The sequence below is a fragment of the Pelodiscus sinensis genome, chromosome 2, assembly GCF_049634645.1.
Source record: "Pelodiscus sinensis isolate JC-2024 chromosome 2, ASM4963464v1, whole genome shotgun sequence".
Lineage (NCBI taxonomy): Eukaryota > Metazoa > Chordata > Testudines > Trionychidae > Pelodiscus > Pelodiscus sinensis.
This window is the reverse complement of record NC_134712.1, coordinates 149,926,437-149,948,307: the sequence shown is the minus strand read 5'-3', so window position 1 is coordinate 149,948,307 and position 21,871 is coordinate 149,926,437. Positions and strand designations below refer to the sequence as shown.

Here is a 21,871-nt window from a genome sequence, read left to right as displayed (position 1 = left end):
TTAAACTATATAATTTGTATTAGAAATGCCTGTCCCTGAAATTTAGAGTTGACTATAGGGCTTCTCAGGTTGGTGAGAAAGAGAGGGTTGCATGTTTTGATAAATTATCTGTATATAATTAGCTTTTATATTTGCAAATCAGTTTTACTCAGAGGGGTGTGTAAAAATGAGGGTTCATTATTTCTTCTCTCTCGGTGACTCCTTATTTGCCAACTGAAGCAGTTTGAGCTGGAGATTGGATTTTTCTAGCTGCAAATGCAGGAAGTTCAGCCTGAGGACTGAAAACACCTTTTCATGTATCATCATGGCTGGCAAAGATCATGGCCTCAATTATACCTATGCACCCTCACTGTCTCCAAACAATGTACTGCATTGCACAGGCATAACTAAGGGTCTCATTTGGCTTGCTTTACCAGATCTCCATTCCTAGCGGTGGTGGTGATGATGCATAAAATAGATGGAATCCAACTTGATTTTGATAACTACAAACTCAACAAGGCTTTTGAAACCCAAGTGTGTTTACATGTGAACAGATCAAATTTAATATGGAAGCCAATGATGCAAGACACACCTGTAGCCAGTTTTACAGAATCAGTTTTCAGAGAAGAGGTTCATTTTATAAATAAATACACTGAAGGCTACAGCCTGTGTTCTGTGGAATCTGTAGATTGCTTGTGTGGTTAAGGAATATAGGGGTAGGCCCTTAGATGAGAATAAAAGTATCTTCAAAAAGCTACTCTTCAACAAGAATAAGAAAGCACCATTGGCTGAAATTCATTTATAACTCAAAGAAGTAATGCATTATACGGTTTAAACTTAAATTGTGATACACTTCATTTTTGTAAGAATTTTAATGTTATTTGATAACAAGGATCTAATCATTGCAGTGGAATCTTATTTCCTAAGTCCTTAACCTGAGGTTATATGGTTCAGGCTGGAGACCAGGTACGAGACAAGAGACTACACAGGAAATAAAGCATTCCTCATGCACATAACTAAGATGGAGCATATTTCAGAAGTACAAATAAGGTTGGCCAGACAAAACTAAGGTTAGAGCTCTCTCTCTATAGACCATACCATCTTAAATCTAACCTCATTTATATATTCTCATGCACATATTCAACATGATACTGAAATTTAATTGTCTGATAAATTATTTTAAAGAAGACAAAACTGACTAGAAATAGTTCAGGTACTTCAAAAGAACTGATATTCAATTAAAACCCATGCTACTGTCAAACCTTAACCTATGTATTGTAATTCCTAGAAGTAATGTCCCTGGAAACGAAAGCAATGGGAATGACATTCCAGCACTAGTCGGAACTGGTTGGTCTGCAGTGTGATGTCAGTCCCACAGGTAAGTCCCTGAACTGAAAGAAAAGGTAGACCCAGGATTATTGGGAAAACTTGATAGCCCTTTGCCTTTGGGTACATTGACTATTTTTGTGTACCAGTGGGTATCTTGGTGAGTTAGTACTTCGCTATTGTACTCAACTCTCTCCAATAACGATTTATTTCACATCTGCTTTTCATGTTTAATAAAAAATTATAAATAAATATTTTTTTTAAATAAAGAGCATATAGGACTCATATAAAATTTTGGATTTACAACCTTTGAAGCCAGCTCCATGTATCCACAGAATAGGTCCAACATGGGCCGCAGCACTCTAAATTTCCCTCCCATGGCCTTGCCACGGTGTGTAAGCAACCAGCTTGTTGTTCTGAAGTTATTCAATTTCCATGGCCCATTCAATCCTTGACTGCCCACGAGTTCTGTGGCTGCGTTGGCACCTATGTTAACAGAATTCCTCTCTCCTCGTTATATCTTTTAGCAAAAAAAATTGGTCACATAGCATAGCTTTTTTTTTAAAATGAAAAGGCCACCTTAATTACCTATGATACTTGAGAGCTTAATTTATTATACATTGTTTTAAGACTCTTCATTGACAAATGAAGTCATTTTATCTAAATACATTTCCAACATATGGTACATAATATATAATGGTTTATTGTATCTGATGGTAACAAACACTTTCTAACTAGAAATTCAACAGGAAGAACATACTATTTTGTTCCTACTTTCACAGGGTATATAGCATCCACAGAATATGATTGCTCAAGCAGTTTTCTTCTTTGCAAAAAGTGTGTTAAAAGATCTTTTAAATGTCCCATTCCAAGAAAAGAGCCATTAGACAGCAATAAACAGCTGTGAGAGTTCACAGGCTTGTCTAAGTGAGTCAATAAGAGGTTTGTTCACTAGAGTTTCTGTCTCTGGTGACCAGCTCACTTCATTAATCACTTCATTAATAACTTGCATTATTTTATTTGCATGCTTTAGCTGTCTTCAAGATCTTAAATTGTTATCTTCTGCAATCCAGATGCAGGCCATATGGTGTTTGTGCAACTAAAAGTGAAGGGGTCTATTCTCATCTCGATGTGTGGGGAATCCCTGAACACCAAGAGAAGAACATATCCTTAAGGGTTAAAGGAGGGAACACATTTTTATTTGATTACAGGGCTTAAGGAAGTGACTTATATTTGCTATAAAGAATGTAAAGCACAAGAATTGTATGTTGTCTTTGGATCCTGGAAACAGCTAGTGTTGAAGCTTCATGATGCTGTATAACAGTACACTGATCCCTAGCAAGCTAGTTTCAATAATGCAAAGCTAACAAAAGGTAGTATTTTGTTTGTTGTAATGGAAGGCTACATAAATATATTGCAATTCTTCTTTCCCTTCATTCATGGAATCTACATGCCTTTGTAGTGACGGATCAAATTAAATTGGAAGAGAGGTACTTTGGCTACATTGACAGATTATTCTAAAGTTGATAAGACTGCAATCCACAATATACACAAGATTATACTATTTGACACACTTTCTATTACTTTAATAGCAAGTACATTGAAGAAAGTAGCTTGACTTTTGAAATGGCACAGTATTTTTTTAAAAAACTGCACAATGTATAGCTATTAATCTTCCTCCATAGTGCCTCAGTGCAGTATATATCAGTAGATTTATGACAGGGGTATATCCACTGTACTTTCTTCTAGGGATAATATAAAAGTAGCACTTTATTTGTTATCAACTTCAATCTTTTCCTAAATAATCCAAGACAGATCGAGACTGCTTATGCCTCTCACTAAAGGGCTAATGAAACAACCAGTGTTTCCATTAACACTGGAGCTGAAAAGTGGCAAAAAAGAGATTCTCACCTAGTCTGATTAAAGTGCGCGTTTTACAGATTTCTGGTGCTATAAATGAAAAAATAAATCCCAGGTTGCTTTAGCAACCAAATGTCCCTTTAATAGCAGCCTTGAGAAGCAATTTCTAGCTAGCAAATCAAAATTTGTTTTGCAATCTGCTTCTACGATTTAGGACAATTCTGCATTACTATCAGTTTATCCCATGAAAAGTTTTATCTGCCAATGACTTTATGACAGGATCATTGTCTGTATCCAGCTCATAGGCTAGATGGATGTAACTGTGAACGTTGAGATTTTGAGCTCTTACGATTCAGTGTAACTGAAATGGTGCCAGATTAAGCCACCAAGAAACAGGCTCTAACAGTACAAGATCTACAAATAGGTAGGACTCAACAACACTATGCAAAATGGACCCTGTACAGCAACTTTCTGTCTTTATCATGGGCAGGCATTTTTTTGGAAAACAGCTTTGTAAGTGATATGCTTCTGCAAGATGGCTCGGTCTAACTTACCTTGCATTAATGAGGTACTGTGCTAAGCTGATGTTGGCCGGGGATCCTGTGATTGTAACTTGTCGTTCTGCTGAGCCTTCTGTGGCATTAGCAATCTTGATCTGCGCTCCTGACATCTGCCTGATTTCATTTATCTTACTGCCTTGTCTGCCAATGATGCAGCCTATTAACTGGAATGGGACAAAGACTGAAATTAGTGCTACAGATGTGAGCAAAAACCATTGAACCGAAACATGTCATGTTGACTGAAATGTGGTTACTAACATTTCTCAATATCAAAACAAAAGATTTTTGTGGTGCTGTTTGGAACGAATACCTAGCAGGGCTATGGGCTCATTGGTCAAGTGTCTATATTTAATGCAGTATCATTTTGTAGATTGTTATGTATGATCTCAGTATCATAGGAAATTTAGCCATCCAGTGTGTTACCAAATACCGACACATTGTAGTGCTTCAGAGTACAAAGTAGAGACAAGTTTGAATTGTCATTGAAAATATCAAGAGATGCAACATAACTGACCAAATTCTTTACTGACCAAATTCTGTCCTCCTCTAAAGAGATCGTGCTCCATAAAAGACAATGGCACTTAACCAGCTAGCACAAGATAGCAAAGATCTGGCCTTAATGCAATACAGTTATCATGTATTAATTAGTAACAGGATTTTAAAAAATCATTAAGATCAGAGTTTTAGATATCTGCAACACTCCCAAAAATTCTTTTAAAAGGATCTTTTTCTTTCATATCTTAAGCCATTCTTGGAGCCACTCCAAGAATTTGGTAAGTGGTCAAGGGCCCCACACTTCCATTATATTAATGGAGGAGCTACAGGGTCTGGGATGGAGATTGGATCAAGAAGGGAGCTTGGGGTAAGGGACTGGGGTGTGGGATCTGGGAAGGAGTTTGGGTGAAGTAGGGGGATCGTGACTGGGGAGAGGAGGGAGTGCAGGGCCTGGGAGGGGAGTGTGACCTGGGGCGGAAGGGGCAGGAGGGGCTGAAGGGATTTGGACTGTGACCAGGGACAGCAGATTGGAGTGCAAGGTCTGAGACGGGGTTTGACCTGAGGATGTGTCTAGGAGGGGATGCAGTGTCTAGGAAGGTGTATGGGGCTGAAGGTTTGGGTTACATGAGGCAGAAGGGGGGCAGAGGGTTGGGGGAGGGAGGAGGGGCTGGAGTGCCAGAGACAAGCTCTGGCTGGGAGACCTTACCTGGCTCCCAGCCAGCAGCCCAGCAGGTTCCTTAGCTAGTGTCCCTACCTTCCAGCCCCTGTACGTGCTCATGGGAGCTGCAGGAGCCCATGTTTATTGCTCTGAATTGAATGCTGTAAGCTCTGGAGATGAGGGAAGAGGGGCATTTTACATGCTGCCTGTCCTACAAGCAGACAGCTGCTGTTGGTCAAAAACAGCCAGTGGGAGCTACTGGGTGTGGGGGCAGCATGACGAGCCTGTTTCCCCTCTCTCCAGGCTCTCAGCATTCAGAAACAGGCAGGTGTAGAGCAGTAGGGAGCTGGCTGAGGCTCTTGCGGCCAGATCCAGCCCGCAGATCATCTTTTGTCCAGCCCTGGAGTAGAGGCTGGAGCCAGCTTCTCCATTTATAGCAGGCAGCAGCAGCAGCTGCTACTGCTTCTACTCCTCCTAGAGGGCGAGCATCCCGCACCCCTTTTCCCCCAGCTGATCAGCTGAGCTCCCTGCCTGCGTGGGGAGTTCTGACTCTCTATGCGGTGCTCAGAAAAGGGCTGCACACCCGCATGGGCACACAGCTTAGAGGGAAGCTTGTTCCCCACCTTGATTTAGAGAAACAAATAGCTTCATTTTATTTGTGAAATGTAAGTCAGCATTCTGCATGTGTCCTTATGTTCCATTTTATCCTTCAGTAAAATTGTGTTGGGTCTATTACAGGAGGGAGTGGGAGGTAGTTCGGTGCCCTGCAATGTACAGGAAGTCAGACTAAATGCTCAGGATGGTCCTTTCTTGGCCTTATAATTTAAAAGTCAATGGGCAAAATATGCTGTACATTGTTTCAAAATCTATTTGAACGTTTTTGGTGAGCTACAATTTTTTGGCACTGGTGTGCAAAAATTTATAATGTTTAATAACAATCAGTGGCCAATGCTACTGCCTTTGGGGGACATGGGCAGTAGATGGTTGCCTGGGAAAGGCTCCACCTTATTTCCTACTGCGGTGAGCAGGGTGGAGAAACAAGGAGGAAAACTGTGCACCAATCTGGAAGTTAAGGCTGAAATGTTTAATTTTGGTTGCTTTGGTTTTATCACTGATGGGGAACTGAGAGCTGATCCTTTGCCTCATGTTATTAAATGTAAAACTCATGGCTGCGGAACTCAGCACTATCCATGAGCTGATAGAATGTGAAGCCTATGACTGCATGAATGGATGCCATTATTGGACTGTTGTTGGTGGAAATGGTTCTAACTGTGTGAAAGGGGAATGTACAAAGAAATAAGCTTTTTTTGGGGGGGGAGAGAGGCAGGTAGTATAAAAGTATTAGTACTGGTATTATCTATTTATATTAGAACAAGATCTAGGCACACCAATTCCAGGATTAGGGCCCCATTTTGCTAGGCACTGAACAGATAAATCACAAAAAACACAGTCCTTGCCCCAGAGAGTTCACAGGCTAGGTAGACTGACAGGATTCACCAGAAGGTCAAAAAGAGATAAATCCGGTTGGGAAGGATGAGTCAACAAAATGTAGGTGATTTCCCATCCTACCATTAGTTCTGAGGGAACGTTTCCACTTTTGGGTGTTAATTTTAGGGAATTTTTCTTGTTTAAAAAAGGATCATTGAGGCAACTTTGGCTGTTCCTTGAGTCCTCAGATTTCCTTAACCCTGGTCAACCAATCTGCAGGACTGCGTATGGCACTGGCTGCTATAGCTGATCATGTCCTAGGCATAGCTGGTGCTAAAAATACTTTTAAATCTGTCAGTAGTTAAAACACAGTAAAAATGTGTGTAAAAACTCAGATTTTTGTTAACATTTAGAAAAATTCCAACCAGCTCCCATCACTACTGTTTACTACTATTGGTCATAAGGTTTCATTGACGTGTCTGTGGCCTATCAAAGCAGTGGAGTTGTGTTGGAGTAGCTCTACGAGGATTCAGCCACCATGCACGAAGGCAGCTACCCTCTTTTTTCATCACCTCTCTTGTTCAATATATTCATGAGACCACTTGGAAAGGGACATTAGTTGTGATGTATTCAATAGGCTAAAGACACCCAATTGTATCTGCTATCTTGCCTGCCCCAGCTGGTATAGTGGAACCAATATCCTTGTGCCTAAATGAGTCGGGGTTTAGATGATTGTGACTCAGTCCAGATAAATTAGAGATAAAGTTGGTGGAGGCATCCAGAAGAGCTGATGGCACTTTAATCAGTGCCATGACTGGGGGAGTGTGACCGCCATCTGTGACCCAGATGAACAGTTTAAGCATATTGGTAGATCCAGGGCTGCTCCTGGATGCCCAAGGAGAGATAGTGGCCAAGAACACATTTTAATTTTGTGTTTGGCAAGAAGAGGGTAACCTTTTAATTCCTGTGTGGCACTTCCCACTCTTACCCTTTGTCACTTTTACCCCACTAGTGTAGATCTGGCCTGCCTGTTTGATTGATTGCAGTTGTGTTGCTCCATGCAGGGTGCATTACAGCAATCCAGGGCTAAGTCAAACTAAGATACACAACTCCAGCAATATGAATAGCGTAGCAGGAGTTCATGTACCTTAGGTTCAATTTCTGCAGTGTCCCCACTGTGGGAGGTCAATGAGAGAAACTCTCCCATTGACTTCCTTTACTCCTCGTGACTGGAATTGACGGTCATGATCAGTGGTTGATTTAGTGGGTCCTTACTAGACCCACTAAATCATCTCTCAGGAGATGTATCTGCAGCATTGATCTCCCAGTAAATGGAGACAAGGCTTCAAGCTAGCTGAGAATATGGCTGTCCCCTAGAAGCACATTATATTGCGGCTATGGGATTGATCTTTCTTAAGTATTTATATGGGACGCATCACTGTAGCATTGGCGTGTATGATCTCTATGAACTGATCAACACTTCTGGGAATTCTAGGGGTTGGTTTTAATCTATATAGTTTATATGTTTTGGGATAAGGTGATCTGAGAGACTGCCTCTCCTCCTCAAATCATTTTGATGGTATTGTTATACTAGTGTAAATCTGAAGTGACACAGTGGTGAGCCAAGTCCTTTGCATAAAATAAATAAGATCATGTCTGCCTCTCTCTGTCTGAGAAGGAGTCATATGAAATGATATTCAAAGTGATACTTTCTGTTCAAGACAAAGCTCCCTAATGCTACTGACCGGCCCACACAGGAGAAGTCATCGCTGTTATTTTGTAGATCGTTGCACAGCAGGATTTGACAGATTCTGTGATACTTGGTCCCACTGGTTCCTTTGCAACAGATGTGGGGCCTGTATGAAGTGTTGTGTGTTCCAATTATAGGTTGGCTGCTTCTGGAAGGTCTCAACAGATAGACTTAGGGAAGGAGTACTGTAGTATAACATTTTTCTTTGGCAGGACCGTTGGAACTGCTTTGAGACTGACTTTCATCTGGTCTTGCAATGTATCATGGGTCTGATTCTCCTCTGCTTTACAATACTGTAAAGCAGGAGTGAATCCACCAGAAACCACATATTTATACTGGTGTAAATCAGAGAATAGGCATGAACCCATTATTACTTAATTGTCTGTCCAAATCCTTGGCAAAATTCCTATGACATCAATGGGAGCAGGATCAAGCCAGGACCATAAACTCCTAAGGGTGGGACCATGAGGACTGACTATTAGCTCACACCAGTTTAACTCTATCAATGACAGTGCAGTTACTTCTGATTTACACCATGTGAGTTCAGATTCAGGCCCCTGTGTCTTTTTTCATGTTTGCATAGCGTTGAGCACACAGGCAGTGGTTGTTAGCAAAGACAATCGATCACACCCAAAGAAAGCATATGCTGATTACATTTTAAAATATGGTTCTCTGTAGTGCTTTTTTTGCTTGTTTGGTCCGTTGTGTCCTGCACTGCTTCATTCTGTTTATGTAGCACAGGGTAAAGCCAGATATTTAGTCTGTAGCTCATGACAAGCCCTGTACTGAATTGTCACAGTGGAGAATGTCTGACAGGTTATCAGAATATTTCATTTCTAGATACAACTGAGTTCCATTTGTATCTGTGTTAGAGAGAGAGGAAGAATGAGTTTGCTCTACAGCTGTAGCTGAGAGCCAGCTGCCTTTTAACTCAAATGGTAGAGACTCATGCACTAAGCTCCAGAGGTGCAAGGTTCATTTCTGCCTGTGGTGTTACTTTAGCAAAAGGGACTGAGAAGGCAGTTTTCTGCTTCTCCCCAGTAAAGGGATTGGTTGTCGACTCAAGCTTCCCAACGCTACCTTGTCAATTTATCCCTACTGGCTGGGAGAGAACCCCCTAAAGGGCAAAAGAGTAGTGCAGGCTTAGCCTGCTGAATTCGTGCCCTATCTGCTGAGATTGCCAACAAAGATGGCCACCGTGGAAGCAACCTTTGCCTAGGATGCAAGACTGAGACCAGAAACTCATGTAATAATAGGATTGCCAACTCTCCCAGATCAGATGCCATTTTCAGCAATGGCGTCAGGTCTGGAAAGTTGGCAACCCTACTTAATAATGGCCACCGAACAACTGCCAGATGGTAAGAACTATCATTCAATTTGAACTATTGGCCAAGGGTGAAAAAACATCTCCTATTACTAATACATGGAGCCAGTTACTCCATTTAAATCTAAAGGAAGTTTAGGAATTGGTTTATTGTGTATCTGTGGAATTGTTTGTTATATGTTATATTGGATATGTCTGATATTCCCAATACAGGCAGTCCCCGACTTACGCGGATCCGACTTACATCGGATCCGCACTTACGAACGGGGCTTTCTCGCCCCGGAGGTCGAGGTAGCAGATTGCTACCTGCGAGCTCCGGGGCGAGAAAGCCCCGTTTGTAAGCTGCTCCGGTGCCCCTGGTCTGCTGGAGACCGGCTCCAGCAGACCAGGGGCACCGGGCGGGTTCCCGCGCTTCTGAGGCTTTGCCAGAGCAAAGCCTCAGAAGCGCGGGAACCCGCCGCTGCTGCCGCTTGAGTCCCGGTGCCTGTGGTCTGCTGGGGACCGTCCCCAGCAGACCACAGGCACCGGGACTCAAGCGGCAGCAGCGGCAGGTTCCCGCGCTTCGAGTCCCAGTGCCTGTGGTCTGCTGGGGACCGTCCCCAGCAGACCACAGACACCGGGACTGAAACCGCAGCCGCGGGAGGGTCCCGCGCCTCTGAGACTTTGCCAGAACAAAGCCTCAGAGGCGCGGCACCCCGCTGCCGCTGCGGCTCTGCTCCCCGTGTCCCTGGTCTGCTGGGGGGGGGGCACGGCTAGTGTGCCCCCCCCCAGCAGACTAGGCTTTTGTTTTGGACCCAGGAGCAGAGCAGCTGGGGCGCTGAGGATTGGTCCTGCAGCGCCCGCTCTGGGCACTACTGGACCAACCCAGCAGCACCCCACCTGCTCTGCCCCAGGCGTCCCCAAGTCAGCCGCTGCTGAAACTGACCAGCGCTGACTACAGGAAGCCCAAAGCAGAGTTGCTCTGCCCCAGGCTTCCTGGAATCAGCGCTGATCAGTTTCAGCAGCAGCTGACTTGGGGAAGCTTGGGGTTCTTAAGTTGAATCTGTATGTAAGTCAGAACTGGCGGTCAGTTTCAGCAGCGGCTGAATCTGGACGCCAGTTCTGACTTACATACAGATTCAACTTAAGAACAAACCTACAGTCCCTATCTTGTATGTAACCCGGGGACTGCCTGTATACTGCAGTTGGCTTCCAAACACATTAGTCTCTTTTGAAGAGATCATCATAAACCAAGTTTTACTGTCAGTTCTACTCTGGATACACATCAGTCTAACTGGTTCTCATAAATATTTCGTTTAATTTCTCTCTCACTGTTTTCAATATCTTTTATTCCTTCTGCTTCTTTCCTCTGTCACATATGTACATTGCCTCATTATACTGCTCAGAGGTGCTGCCACAGAGGGATTTATGGATTTTTATTTGGAAGAAGGGCTGCATGAGGGACAGTATGGTCTAGCGGGAGTCACAATCTCGGAGCTCTGACCACAGTTCCCTCACCGACTTATTTAAGCTCTGATCACAGCTCCCTCACTTGACCCTTGGACAAGACGCTTAATGACTCAGCTTGTTAAAAAGCAATAGTAATATTTAACATCTCTCTTCTCAAGGGTAAGGCAAAATCTGGCTCACAGTGATTTCATAGACTTCATAAACAGATATAAAGAAAATTGGTAGGATAAATTCTGAAGACAGCAACACTGCCATTGTCATTTCTGTGTAGACCTACACCCCCAATGAAAAACAGAATGTGCAACAGCTTACTTGAAAGTACAAGACTTTAGAAAGGGGTTGCCCCTTTACTAGTGTTGACATTAACATCTTACTCAAATTTTCATATCTTTTCTCACACTGAATAGTGACTTGTTCCACAAGTGGTCCCCATTCATTGGCACCAAGCCCCCACTTGCCCCCAGCACCTCTGGCCTGCTGACAGCCCTGCTGATCTACTCCTCCCCTCCCTCCCACTGCCATAAAAGGGGAGGGCCTAGAAAGAGGCAAGGTGGGGTAAGGCTTGGGGAAAAGTGCAGAGTGGAGGCAGAGTGAGGGCAGAAAAAGGTGGAGTGGGGCAGAACTAAGAATGGGTAAAGGGAGGGGGCCAGATGTGGGAGGGGAGGTCGAATTGGCCCCATTGATTATCCAAGGGATCTTACAAACTGGACTTCTCTGACCTTCCCATAGATTTTTAAACTTATTTTAACAGGGTGTAAGGCTATGTCTAAACTACGAGCCTCTTCCGCAAGAGGAAATGCAAATCATAGAATCATAGGACTGGAAGGGACCTCAAGAGGTCATCGAGTCCAGCCCCCCGCCCTCAAGGCAGGACCAAGCTCCGTCTACACCATCCCTGACAGATGTCTATCTAACCTGTTCTTAAATATCTCCAGAGAGGGAGATTCCACCACCTCCCTGGGCAATTTATTCCAATATTTGACCACCCTGACAGTTAGGAATTTTTTCCTAATGTCAAATCTAAACCTCCCCTGCTGCACTTTAAGCCCATTACTCCTTGTCCTGTCCTCAGAAACCAAGAGGGAACAAATTTTCTCCTTCCTCCTTGTGACACCCTCTTAGATATTTGAAAACCGCTATCATGTCCCCCCTTAATCTTCTTTTTTCCAAACTAAACAAGCCCAGTTCATGAAGCCTGGCTTCATAGGTCATGTTCTCTAGACCTTTAATCATTCTTGTCGCTCTTCTCTGTACCCTTTCCAATTTCTCCACATCTTTCTTGAAATGTGGAACCCAGAACTGGACGCAGTACTCCAGCTGAGGCCTAACTAGTGCAGAGTAGAGCGGCAGAATGACTTCACGAGTTTTGCTTACAACACACCTGTTGATACAACCTAGAATCATATTTGCTTTTTTTGCAACAGCATCACACTGTTGACTCATATTCAACTTGTGGTCCACAATGACCCCTAGATCCCTTTCCGCCATGCTCCTTCCTAGACAGTCGCTTCCCATCTTGCATGTATGGAACTGATTGTTCCTTCCTAAGTGGAGCACTTTGCATTTCTCTTTATTAAACTTCATCCTGTTTACCTCTGACCATTTCTCTAACTTGCTAAGGTCATTTTGAATTATGTCCCTATCCTCCAAAGAAGTTGCAACCCCACCCAGTTTGGTATCATCTGCAAACTTAATAAGCGTACTCTCTATCCCAATATCTAAGTCATTGATGAAGATATTGAACAGTACGGATCCCAAAACAGACCCTTGAGGAACTCCACTTGTTATCCCTTTCTAGCAGGATTTAGAACCGTTAACAACTCCTCTCTGACTACGGTTATCCAGCCAATTATGCACCCACCTTATCGTGGCCCTATCTAAGTTATATTTGCCTAGTTTATCAATAAGAATATCATGCGAGACCGTATCAAATGCCTTACTAAAGTCTAGGTATATGACATCCACCACTTCTCCCTTATCCACAGGTGCTCATTTGCATATGTCATGCTCTCATTTGCATTTCCTCCTTGGATAAGGAAGAAAAAAGGAGGAAGAACGGCTCTTGCACAAAAAAGGGGGGTTTTGTGCAAAAAGGTGCTGTCTATACAGCGCTTTTTTGTGCATAAGGGATCAGAGGAAATACAGATGAGAGCACAACATATGCAAATGAGCACTCCATTTGCATTTCCTCTTGTGGAAGAGGCTCGTAGTTTAGACATAGCCTAAGTGTGGAGTAAAGAACAATTCCACCTTTGGTTCAAGGGGGAGTGAATCAGGCCACGATGTCATGCAAGAATATACCAAAAGACAAGGTAGCAAAATACTTATTAAGCAGTAGTGATTTTTGAAAAATGATACCCAAGTAAAAATATGTGGTTATTTACGTATTACCATACCTAGCACACATTTCTACCACAATTATGGTTCTCAGCTTTTGCTGCAAACTAGCATAATTCCAGTGACTTCAGTAGAACTATTCCAGTTTACACTGCTTGAGGATGTGTACCAATATTTTTAATACAGCTCATAAAACATTGGAGGTAATAAATTATTTCCTTTAAGCCTCATATTCACCTTTTAAGGCCTTTAATATAACTAACGTCACAAATTCTAATTCAGGACAGCACTTAAACACATTTAACTTTTAAATTAAGATTAAAATCGTGCATCAGTGCCTTTGCTGAATAGGGTTTTCCTGGATCAGGATCATTCAGAGGCTAATTGTGGACATTCAGACAATGCCTGGTTGTTAGATTGGACCTATTGTTTCCCTAGGGGATATATTTGTTGTGTTTTGGCACCACGTTTACATATGCTGAATTCTGCAGGAAATCAGTTGAAGTTTTGCCTGAGTAAGACCCAGTGGATCTAATATTTCTTCCTAACTCTTAAGTATTTTTCAACCAAGAACAACAGCTATGGAATTGGAAGACCACACTCACTATTCCAGTGTCTTTTGTGGAGATGGTGTTGATTTTTTATGGAAAGACACCTTCATACTGCTTATGTGATAAGCTTCCCAATTAGTTATTTAAAAGGAAGGAGCCATTATTCCCCTAGAATACAGAAGTCTGGCCCATTGGGTTGTTATTGCCAATACAGGTGGATTTACATGCCTATTTATATTTATCAAAATCATTATCAGATCTGCAGCATTTTTAAAAACATTTTTCTGTTTTTTTTAAGATAAAGGTGATTTTTATCTCAGTGACCTTTTTTTTTTTGCAGTGCCAGCTCCATTATACCCCACTTTCACCACCTTCTTCATTCCCCCCACTAACTAACACTATCCCACCATTCTATTCCAAGATGTACATGACACATTTTTGTCCTTATAATATAAGTCCTATATAATGTATAGAAAGCTGCAGAGGATCCCAGAAAGTGAAAGGAAACAGCTGACTGACACTAAATGCAACCCAACAGAGGTAATACTGGTGGGATGAAGGAAATATTTTGAAGAACAACCCATCATTCTCCATTACTGGTGACCTCAGATAATCAAATCACATTGTAGCCCAGGAGTTCTTTTGGACTCTCCAATGTTTGTGGACAATCAGGGTACATCTACACAGCAGGGCTAAAAGCCAAAATAAGCTATGCTACTTGAACTATGTCAATTGCGTAGCTTAAGTTGAACTAGCTTATTTTGGCTTTTGGCATTGTCTACATAGCAGGAAGTCTGAGAAAGAGTGCTCTTTGACATTATGTCACAATAACTACTTATTATTCCGAAATAACACTGCTGTATAGACGTACCCTAAAATAGCTATCAGTTCCATAAATGTTTTCTTTCATCTGTGTCTGGAAGAAGGCTAGGTCCCCTAATTGTGAAACAATAACAAGGTCAGAGTGATCCATGTCTTTGTGATTTACAGGTAATGTAATTCTCTATACTTGGGAATAATTGCGCTGACCTTAGAAAAGCTCCAGATCATCTAAAATGGATCAATCAGTTTCTTTATTGTTAGTTAGCTGCAGTTATCTCTGGGGCTATGTCTAGACTGCAGGCTTCTTTCGAAAGAGGCTCTTTCGAAAGCATCTTTCGAAAGAGCCTCTTTCGAAAGATCGCGTCTAGACTGCAGGCGGATCTTTCGAAAGAGCAATCCGCTTTTTCGAAAGAGAGCACCCAGCGAGTCTGGATGCTCTCTTTCGAGGAAGCCCTATTTACATTGAAGAACGCCTTCTTTCGAAAGAGGAACTTTCGAAAGAAGGCGTTCTTCCTCGTGAAACGAGGTTTACCGCCATCGAAAGAAAAGCCGCGTTCTTTCGAAATAATTTCGAAAGAACGCGGCTTGAGTCTGGACGCAGGGGAAGTTTTTTCGGGAAAAGGCTACTTTTCCCGAAAAAACCCCTGAGTCTGGACACAGCCTGGGAGACGTGAAAAGCTGCGAGATCTGAGCTGTAGTAACCACTAATAACAAATAAAAATAATGTATCTCTGCTACAACATAATTTCGGCAGAAAGAATAAGTATAATTTACAACACAAACAAATGAAACCGGTAAACAGGTATCAACTTACACTTTTTCCTTTGGCCAAACTCTAAAGTCTTTATCTAGTTTGTATTTGTGATTGCTTAGGCAAATTTCTACTGCACTTGAATCAGAGTGAATATGTCTGATCAAAGACTGAGTAACAACTCCGACTTGGCCTTCTGCCTTTATGTTTATTTAAATAATGTCCTGTTGTTCTTTGGTAACTCAAGAACATGTGTAAGTACAATTGTCTCTATTCTCATCTAATTTCCATCAGCATGATACATTCACTTTGCATCTTGAGGAGTCATTTATCTCTGTGCAACACAGTAGAGAAAGAGACCCCTTAACATAAAAAGAATAAAAGAATAAGAATTACAGGCAGTCCCCGGGTTATGTCAGTCCGACTTAAGTCGGACCCCTCTGCCCCAGGGCTCTGCCCACCCACAGCATGCACCCCTCTGTATAGCAGTCTGCTGCTTTGGCGGTCAGAAACAAAGACAGCCAAAATTCCTGAGCTGCCTGCATTTTATCATGAGAATCCCCTCAAAACTGTACCACTTCCAATGCTACATACACTCTTAATACATGGAACCAACCCAAAATATTTTTCCATTTTCCTCACCTGCAGAGTTCCTGCAGGCTATTTCTATGCCTAATTCATTTCAGTCTCAGAATATCTTTTGAAAATGTATTGGTAAGACTAGGCTTGATTTAAGCTACCATGGGCTTGATTTATACCTTACATAAGCAGGCTTGTTTTACTATAGCTTGAAAAATTTGTGACAGCAGGAGGATTTTTCAAATAATGCAGGGATGCATGTTTGCATGTAAAAGATTAGGGCTGAATCAGTGTGTTTCAACTGATTAAGCTAGGAAGATATTCTCTATGGGGCAAAAGGGATATGGGGTCAAAGCATGCTCTAGCATTCATCAGCAGCTCTCCAGATAGACTCTACTCAAGTAAATGGAGTTACTCTGGATTTACCACGCTGCGAACAAGAGTAGAATTTGGCAGTGAGTTTCTATAAGGACAAATATGGTGCTCTCTTAAAATTCAGAACAAACAGTAAGTTAGATGATGAAACATATTAAGCAGGGTGTACTCCTACTAATGCAAAGCTTACCAAATCTCAGGCACTTGGGATAGGAGACTTCTTTTTCCTTTTCACTCTGATTAGCTTTTGTCTCTTTTTTCTATCAAGCACTGCCACGGAGATTAACAGGGCTTGTATGATGTCATAAGTATCTCGTAAGTAATATTATAGTTATTTATGATCCCATTCATGCCTGAAAGCTTTTGTTAAAAAATACTGGAGGGGATATCTTCAATTTTCTGTGTCATTCATTTAAAATGAAAGTTGATAAGATCTATAGCTGATGGAAAGAAGAATACCGTTTTTTTCCCCTATGGCAAGAAATTGGAAATGTTTAAGTGGATGTCTAAAGTGCCAGCACCTTGTAGTGTAGAGGAAGGACTGTTGCAGGTTAGGGCTGGTTAGTCTAGTTACATCCAGTTTGGAATTCAGAGAGTTGGAGTGTTGCTCCAGTTTTTAACCTCTCTTTCTAATAGCAATGTTGTTTACATTGTACTTTTACATATCTTAAGTACATGTTGTACTCATGAATTGACAATCTTGGTGACTAACGTCATGACTAGCACAGAACAATATGATACACAGAGCTACAATGTAGTTTCCCTAAATTAGCATTTGTTCCAACCATATACTGGAGGAGCTTCCATTAGAATATGGAAGTTGTTTTCCAAGTCCATTCAGTTCTTAGGATTTTTGCTGGGACTGTCAATGTGTGTGCCACCTGTGATGAAAACTCCTATTCCTTAGTTACCAATACCACCAAAAACAACAATCTGGCATTACTGGACCAGGTGACCACTGGTGAAATGCTTTGTGTCTCAGTCCCTGTAATTCAACTGAGCCATGGAATCTCACTTTACTTATTTTAATACCACTATTCTACTAACTCTCCTCAGATGTATAAATTCCTTACAAAGCCAAAACTCATTCTAGTACTGACACTATTTTAAACAAAAGCGACGAAGAGTCCTGTGGCACCTTATAGACTAACTGAAGTGTAGGAGCATAAGCTTTCGTGGGCAAAGACCCACTTCGTCAGATGCATGTCATATTTTAAACAGTAATTTTTAGCCCTCTTTCCCTGAGCTCTCATATTCTGTAACACAGATATAATAGGTTATTACCAAAATAAAGCTATGCCCTTTACACTGTGCTGACTGACACAAAATGAGGTATTCCACCAACAGCTGCACTGGTGAAAAAGAGAAAGAAAGACAGACTCTTCATCCACTTACATCATTTGGAATAGTAAGCTCATGTGAACTGGTTGGAGTAGTGGCATCCAATCCTGTATTCAGGGGACAGAGGGGAACACATTATGCTAGTTGTTTTTGAAATAAAGGGAAGACACAACAAATGATGCTTAAAAGAAGGAAAATGTGAAAAAATAGATAAAAGAGAGTAGCAATGAAAAATACGGAACTGCTAGCAAAAGAAAAAAGAAAGCAAGAGATGCAAAAATTGAGAGGGTGGGACTGACTTTAAATTTTTCTCATTTTAATTAACCTTTAACCCACCAAAATAACAAATGTCACAGCAGAGTTCATATTGCTATAAAAAGTTTCTAGAAAGTGGATGGTTCCACCTACAAATAATGATGAAATTTGTTCTATATACATTAATCGTCAAAAATGAAGAGTTGTCTAAATTTTGACCTGTCTATCAGAAGCACTGGATTACACAAAATAAAAAGTGGAAATCTAAGGTAAACAAAAAGTAAAATATGAAAAGAAAACTGATAAAATAAAGATGGGGAAAATAAACTAAGAGAACTTAAAATATCCATGGGATTAGTGATGTTGAAGAAATGTTGTAAAGAACTTTTTTTGGGGGAAATGTACAAAATACTGGCAGTTGCATACATTTGTTTTTAAATTGGGTGGACAAAAGGAAAATGCTTAGAAGAAATGCAATTAGTGCTCTAACACTCAGTATAGTTACGGAAAAATACAAATCACAAATATAACAAGGAAAAGATTAAGGAGCAGCATGTTAATGACAAGAAGAAAAACAAGGAAAATATAAAGCCAGGAAAGGTATTTTATAATTATTTGCTGCTATTTTATCAGATACACCATGTAGAAGCAAATGCTGTTTTGTGTCATTTTTCTTTCTTCCTTTTCCATTTTTCTGCATTTCTGTATTTTTTTCATAACTAGCAAAGATGGAAAAGGAATAGTTATACTCAGAATACCTTATTTAAATGCTCATGTTTGCATTAATTTGTTTACATAGTGTATGTTTATTTACACCATGTGTATTTACTGAACACTGCAGTCCAAAAAATATATAAACAATTAAAATAAAGTGAGTGATTAAGTTTTTCACAAAATTGGATGTATTTGATAAAAATGTTATTACTTGCTATACAAAATATGTACCAGTGTATATTTATTCATATCTTGGGAAAATCTCGAATTCCAAGCAATATTTACTGAAACAAAATAAACTGTACATGAAACTGATTTAATTGAAAGTTTATCTAATTTCAATCCTCTTTTTGAAACAAACAAATACACCTAACAGGCCTTCATAAAGATGGTCTAAATTTAGAAGACCTTAATTGAGCAAAATACCATTACTTTCACTAAGAGTTTCGCACGATTAAGAACAGTGGTATTTTTATTCCAATGAGAACAAGAATACTGGAGGACAAAAGGGATTTTAGTGTATAAGGGATGCCAGTTTTAGCCCTTAGTTGTATGATCGAAATTTTTTAATTAATCTGTAATGATTCTGTAAATATATTTTCTTTTGTTAGATTTTCTCTTTGTATTTTTTTTTCAATACACAATACAAAAACAGAAGTCCCACAAAATTCATTTGATCAAGTACTTTAGGTAATACAAACTGGTACATACTATGTGGCGCATAATAACTTTGCATAGGAATAACTAAAAGAAACTCAGGTTCTTTAGCTGATGGCACAAATTAAGCGGATTATATTAAAATAAATGGAACAAACAAAGCACAAGAATTTAGTTATGACAAAAACAAACTAACAGAGCCACAGGGGAAAAAAATGAATATTAAGGCGTGAAAACAAAAGGATCATTGGTCATTGCCCACATTTAGTATTAAAATGATGTAATGACCATGGGAAACAAAGCTGTTAAGAAGAAGGACATCCCAGGGGGTCATGGGTACGTACCAGGGAAACCAGGGGTGGTCTGCCCAAGGGGAGTAAAGGGGGGATGCTGCATAGCCAACTGGTGAAGCTTGGTCAACTGCAGGGCAGGATGGGAAATTAGAACTAACCAATCAAATGGAATTATTTCAGAGTAGAGAAAACCATCTTACATGTTTTAAAACTGGATTAATTAAAATTAAAAAAAAGGTTTAATCATTCATTCTATTCTACTGTATAGAAAAACTGGTTAAAATGACGTCTCTATTGTTATTACATGTAATGGCTATTGTTAATATTAACTACTTTTCTGTAGAATTACATATTAAAAACTCAAATACATAACATGCATAAAAGACCAAAAAATGTCATTTGTAACTGGGCCATTGTACTTTCTAGCAATTACTACCAAAGTTATCCAGTAAAGCTAACATTTGTCTATATGGTACACTTAGGGGTACACTGTTAAGTACAGGCATCTACAGGCATGTCTTAATGTTAACTGTAGAAAGTAAATGCTGCCCAGAACAAATAGAGACAGAGAGAGAGAGAGAGAGAGAGAGAAAGAGAGAAAGAGAGAGAGATGGGAGTAATTTACATGCGCTGAACTCACGTCTGGATGAGGGATGGCATACTGCCCCTGAATTGTAAATGCCTGAAAATGACAAGGAAAATTAAAGATACATATCAGTCAAATTAGACAATAAATACTCCATTCTCATCAGGCCCAGAGAACCTTGAACTGTTTTCCAAATCTATTTGAAAACCCATTTCATTACATGTTAAGGGAAGCTTAATTTTCTTGTGCCGCTTTGGCAGCCACCCAGCATAGGAAGTCACATTGTGCCTCTCAGGTACAGCCCAGTGTGGGAGGTGTTGCAAGGGGCACTGGAACAGTGAGTGCTCCTCCAGGCATAGCATCCCAGGCAGGCATGTTTGGCCACATTCTACCGCCAAGCCTTGTCTACACTCACTACATCGAACTCAGAAGGCACCCCCACTAGTGTCCAGTACTCCAGCTTTTGCGAGGAGTAAGGGAAGCTGACGGGAACATTTGCTCCCATCAGCCTCCTGCTGTGGGGATGCCACCAAGCTGGGCTTAAGGTAAGCTGACTCTAGCTACATATTCTGCATAGATGGAGTTGTGAACCTGAAGCCAAGCTGCCTGGTCTAGTGTAGATATGGCCTCACTGCGAGAGAGAGCAGCGTTTGGCCAAATGCCGCCAGGCACATAGGGTAAGCAAGCACTCTTCACCTCAAAGGTCTGACTTGATGGGTGTGTGCGGAAAGGGAGTGGCTGCTGGACTGGCTTGGAGATGTCTTTGCGCTTAACTTCAGGTGGACCTACAAAGCAATGTTTTTTCAGCCTCCCAATCCCCAGTGTAACTGATTCCTGCCTGTCTTCACCACACCACCCTGCGCAAGTCTGGCCTAAGGATTTCAAACAGATTCTTGGGGATAGATTCCAAATTAATTTTCTTCTTTTGCACAGAATCAGATTCTCAACGGTGATCCAGCCCTTTGCTCCACTCAAGCAGTGCATTAAGGTTGGCTTCTATCTACTAATGGCCACCAGGCAATTTTTCTGGCACTGAATGAAGGAAGCCCCTGTACCAGCCATCCTCTGCCACCAGCAAAAGGGCATGTCATAGGAGAGAAGAAATAAAATAGGAGGGAAGAAGTCACAATGCTGTGGCTACCCTGTATTGCTGTGTGCCAGTAGCAGTAGTTAGAATAGCATCACCTCTCTCTTGCTGCCTCTACTCAATTCTACAAGGTAGCTTAAAAACAAACCTATACAAAGGTTATAATTGTCTGTTACACTCTGCACAGCTTTCCCAAAAGGGATAGCCCAATGGAACATTTTAATGTGTTTGTGCTTAGACGGCAGGGAAAACAGAAGGGAAAATGATAATTTATAAATATTTGTACAGACAATTATAAACTGAGAACAGAGCTCATTAATTTAGATTGCACAATGCTTATTGGTCAAGAAGGTCTCTGAGAAAGAATTGAATGCTCTGGAAATTACAGGACAAATGAATGGAGTTTAATTTAATGCTCTAGCAGCTTATTAAAGATTTCTACACCAGCCCTTCTCTTCTTGAGCAGGAACAATTTGTTTATTTAAAAATTATTTATAAAGTCAGGCCCCGATCCTGAAAATACTTATGCCTGTGAGTAGTTATGTGCATGGCCATTATGTGCATTTGCAGGTCTGGGAGTAAAACCAGGCAGGAACACTTTGATAAATTGTGACTTAAGACCCTGATCCAAAAAAACAGAGAAGAATATTCCCACCAAGAGCAGTGTAATTTAAAAACAGGCTGAAAGTTCAGC

General features: G+C 41.0%; 1 protein-coding gene across 17 annotated transcripts in view; it reads right to left on the bottom strand.

Annotated features, from left to right (window-relative positions):
- Nucleotides 1-21,871, bottom strand: part of LOC102455363 (poly(rC)-binding protein 3-like) — a 685,006-nt gene that overhangs the window by 17,723 nt on the left and 645,412 nt on the right. For 14 of the 17 annotated variants that reach the window (XM_075921613.1, XM_075921612.1, XM_075921614.1 and 11 more), the window contains 4 exons: nt 20,145-20,186; nt 19,556-19,631; nt 17,640-17,692; nt 3,720-3,889 (listed from right to left, as the gene is read on the bottom strand). In XM_075921613.1, coding sequence (XP_075777728.1) covers nt 3,720-3,889; nt 17,640-17,692; nt 19,556-19,631; nt 20,145-20,186 — 341 coding nt within the window. The other 3 variants (XM_075921626.1, XM_075921622.1, XM_075921621.1) reach the window with 3 other exon arrangements.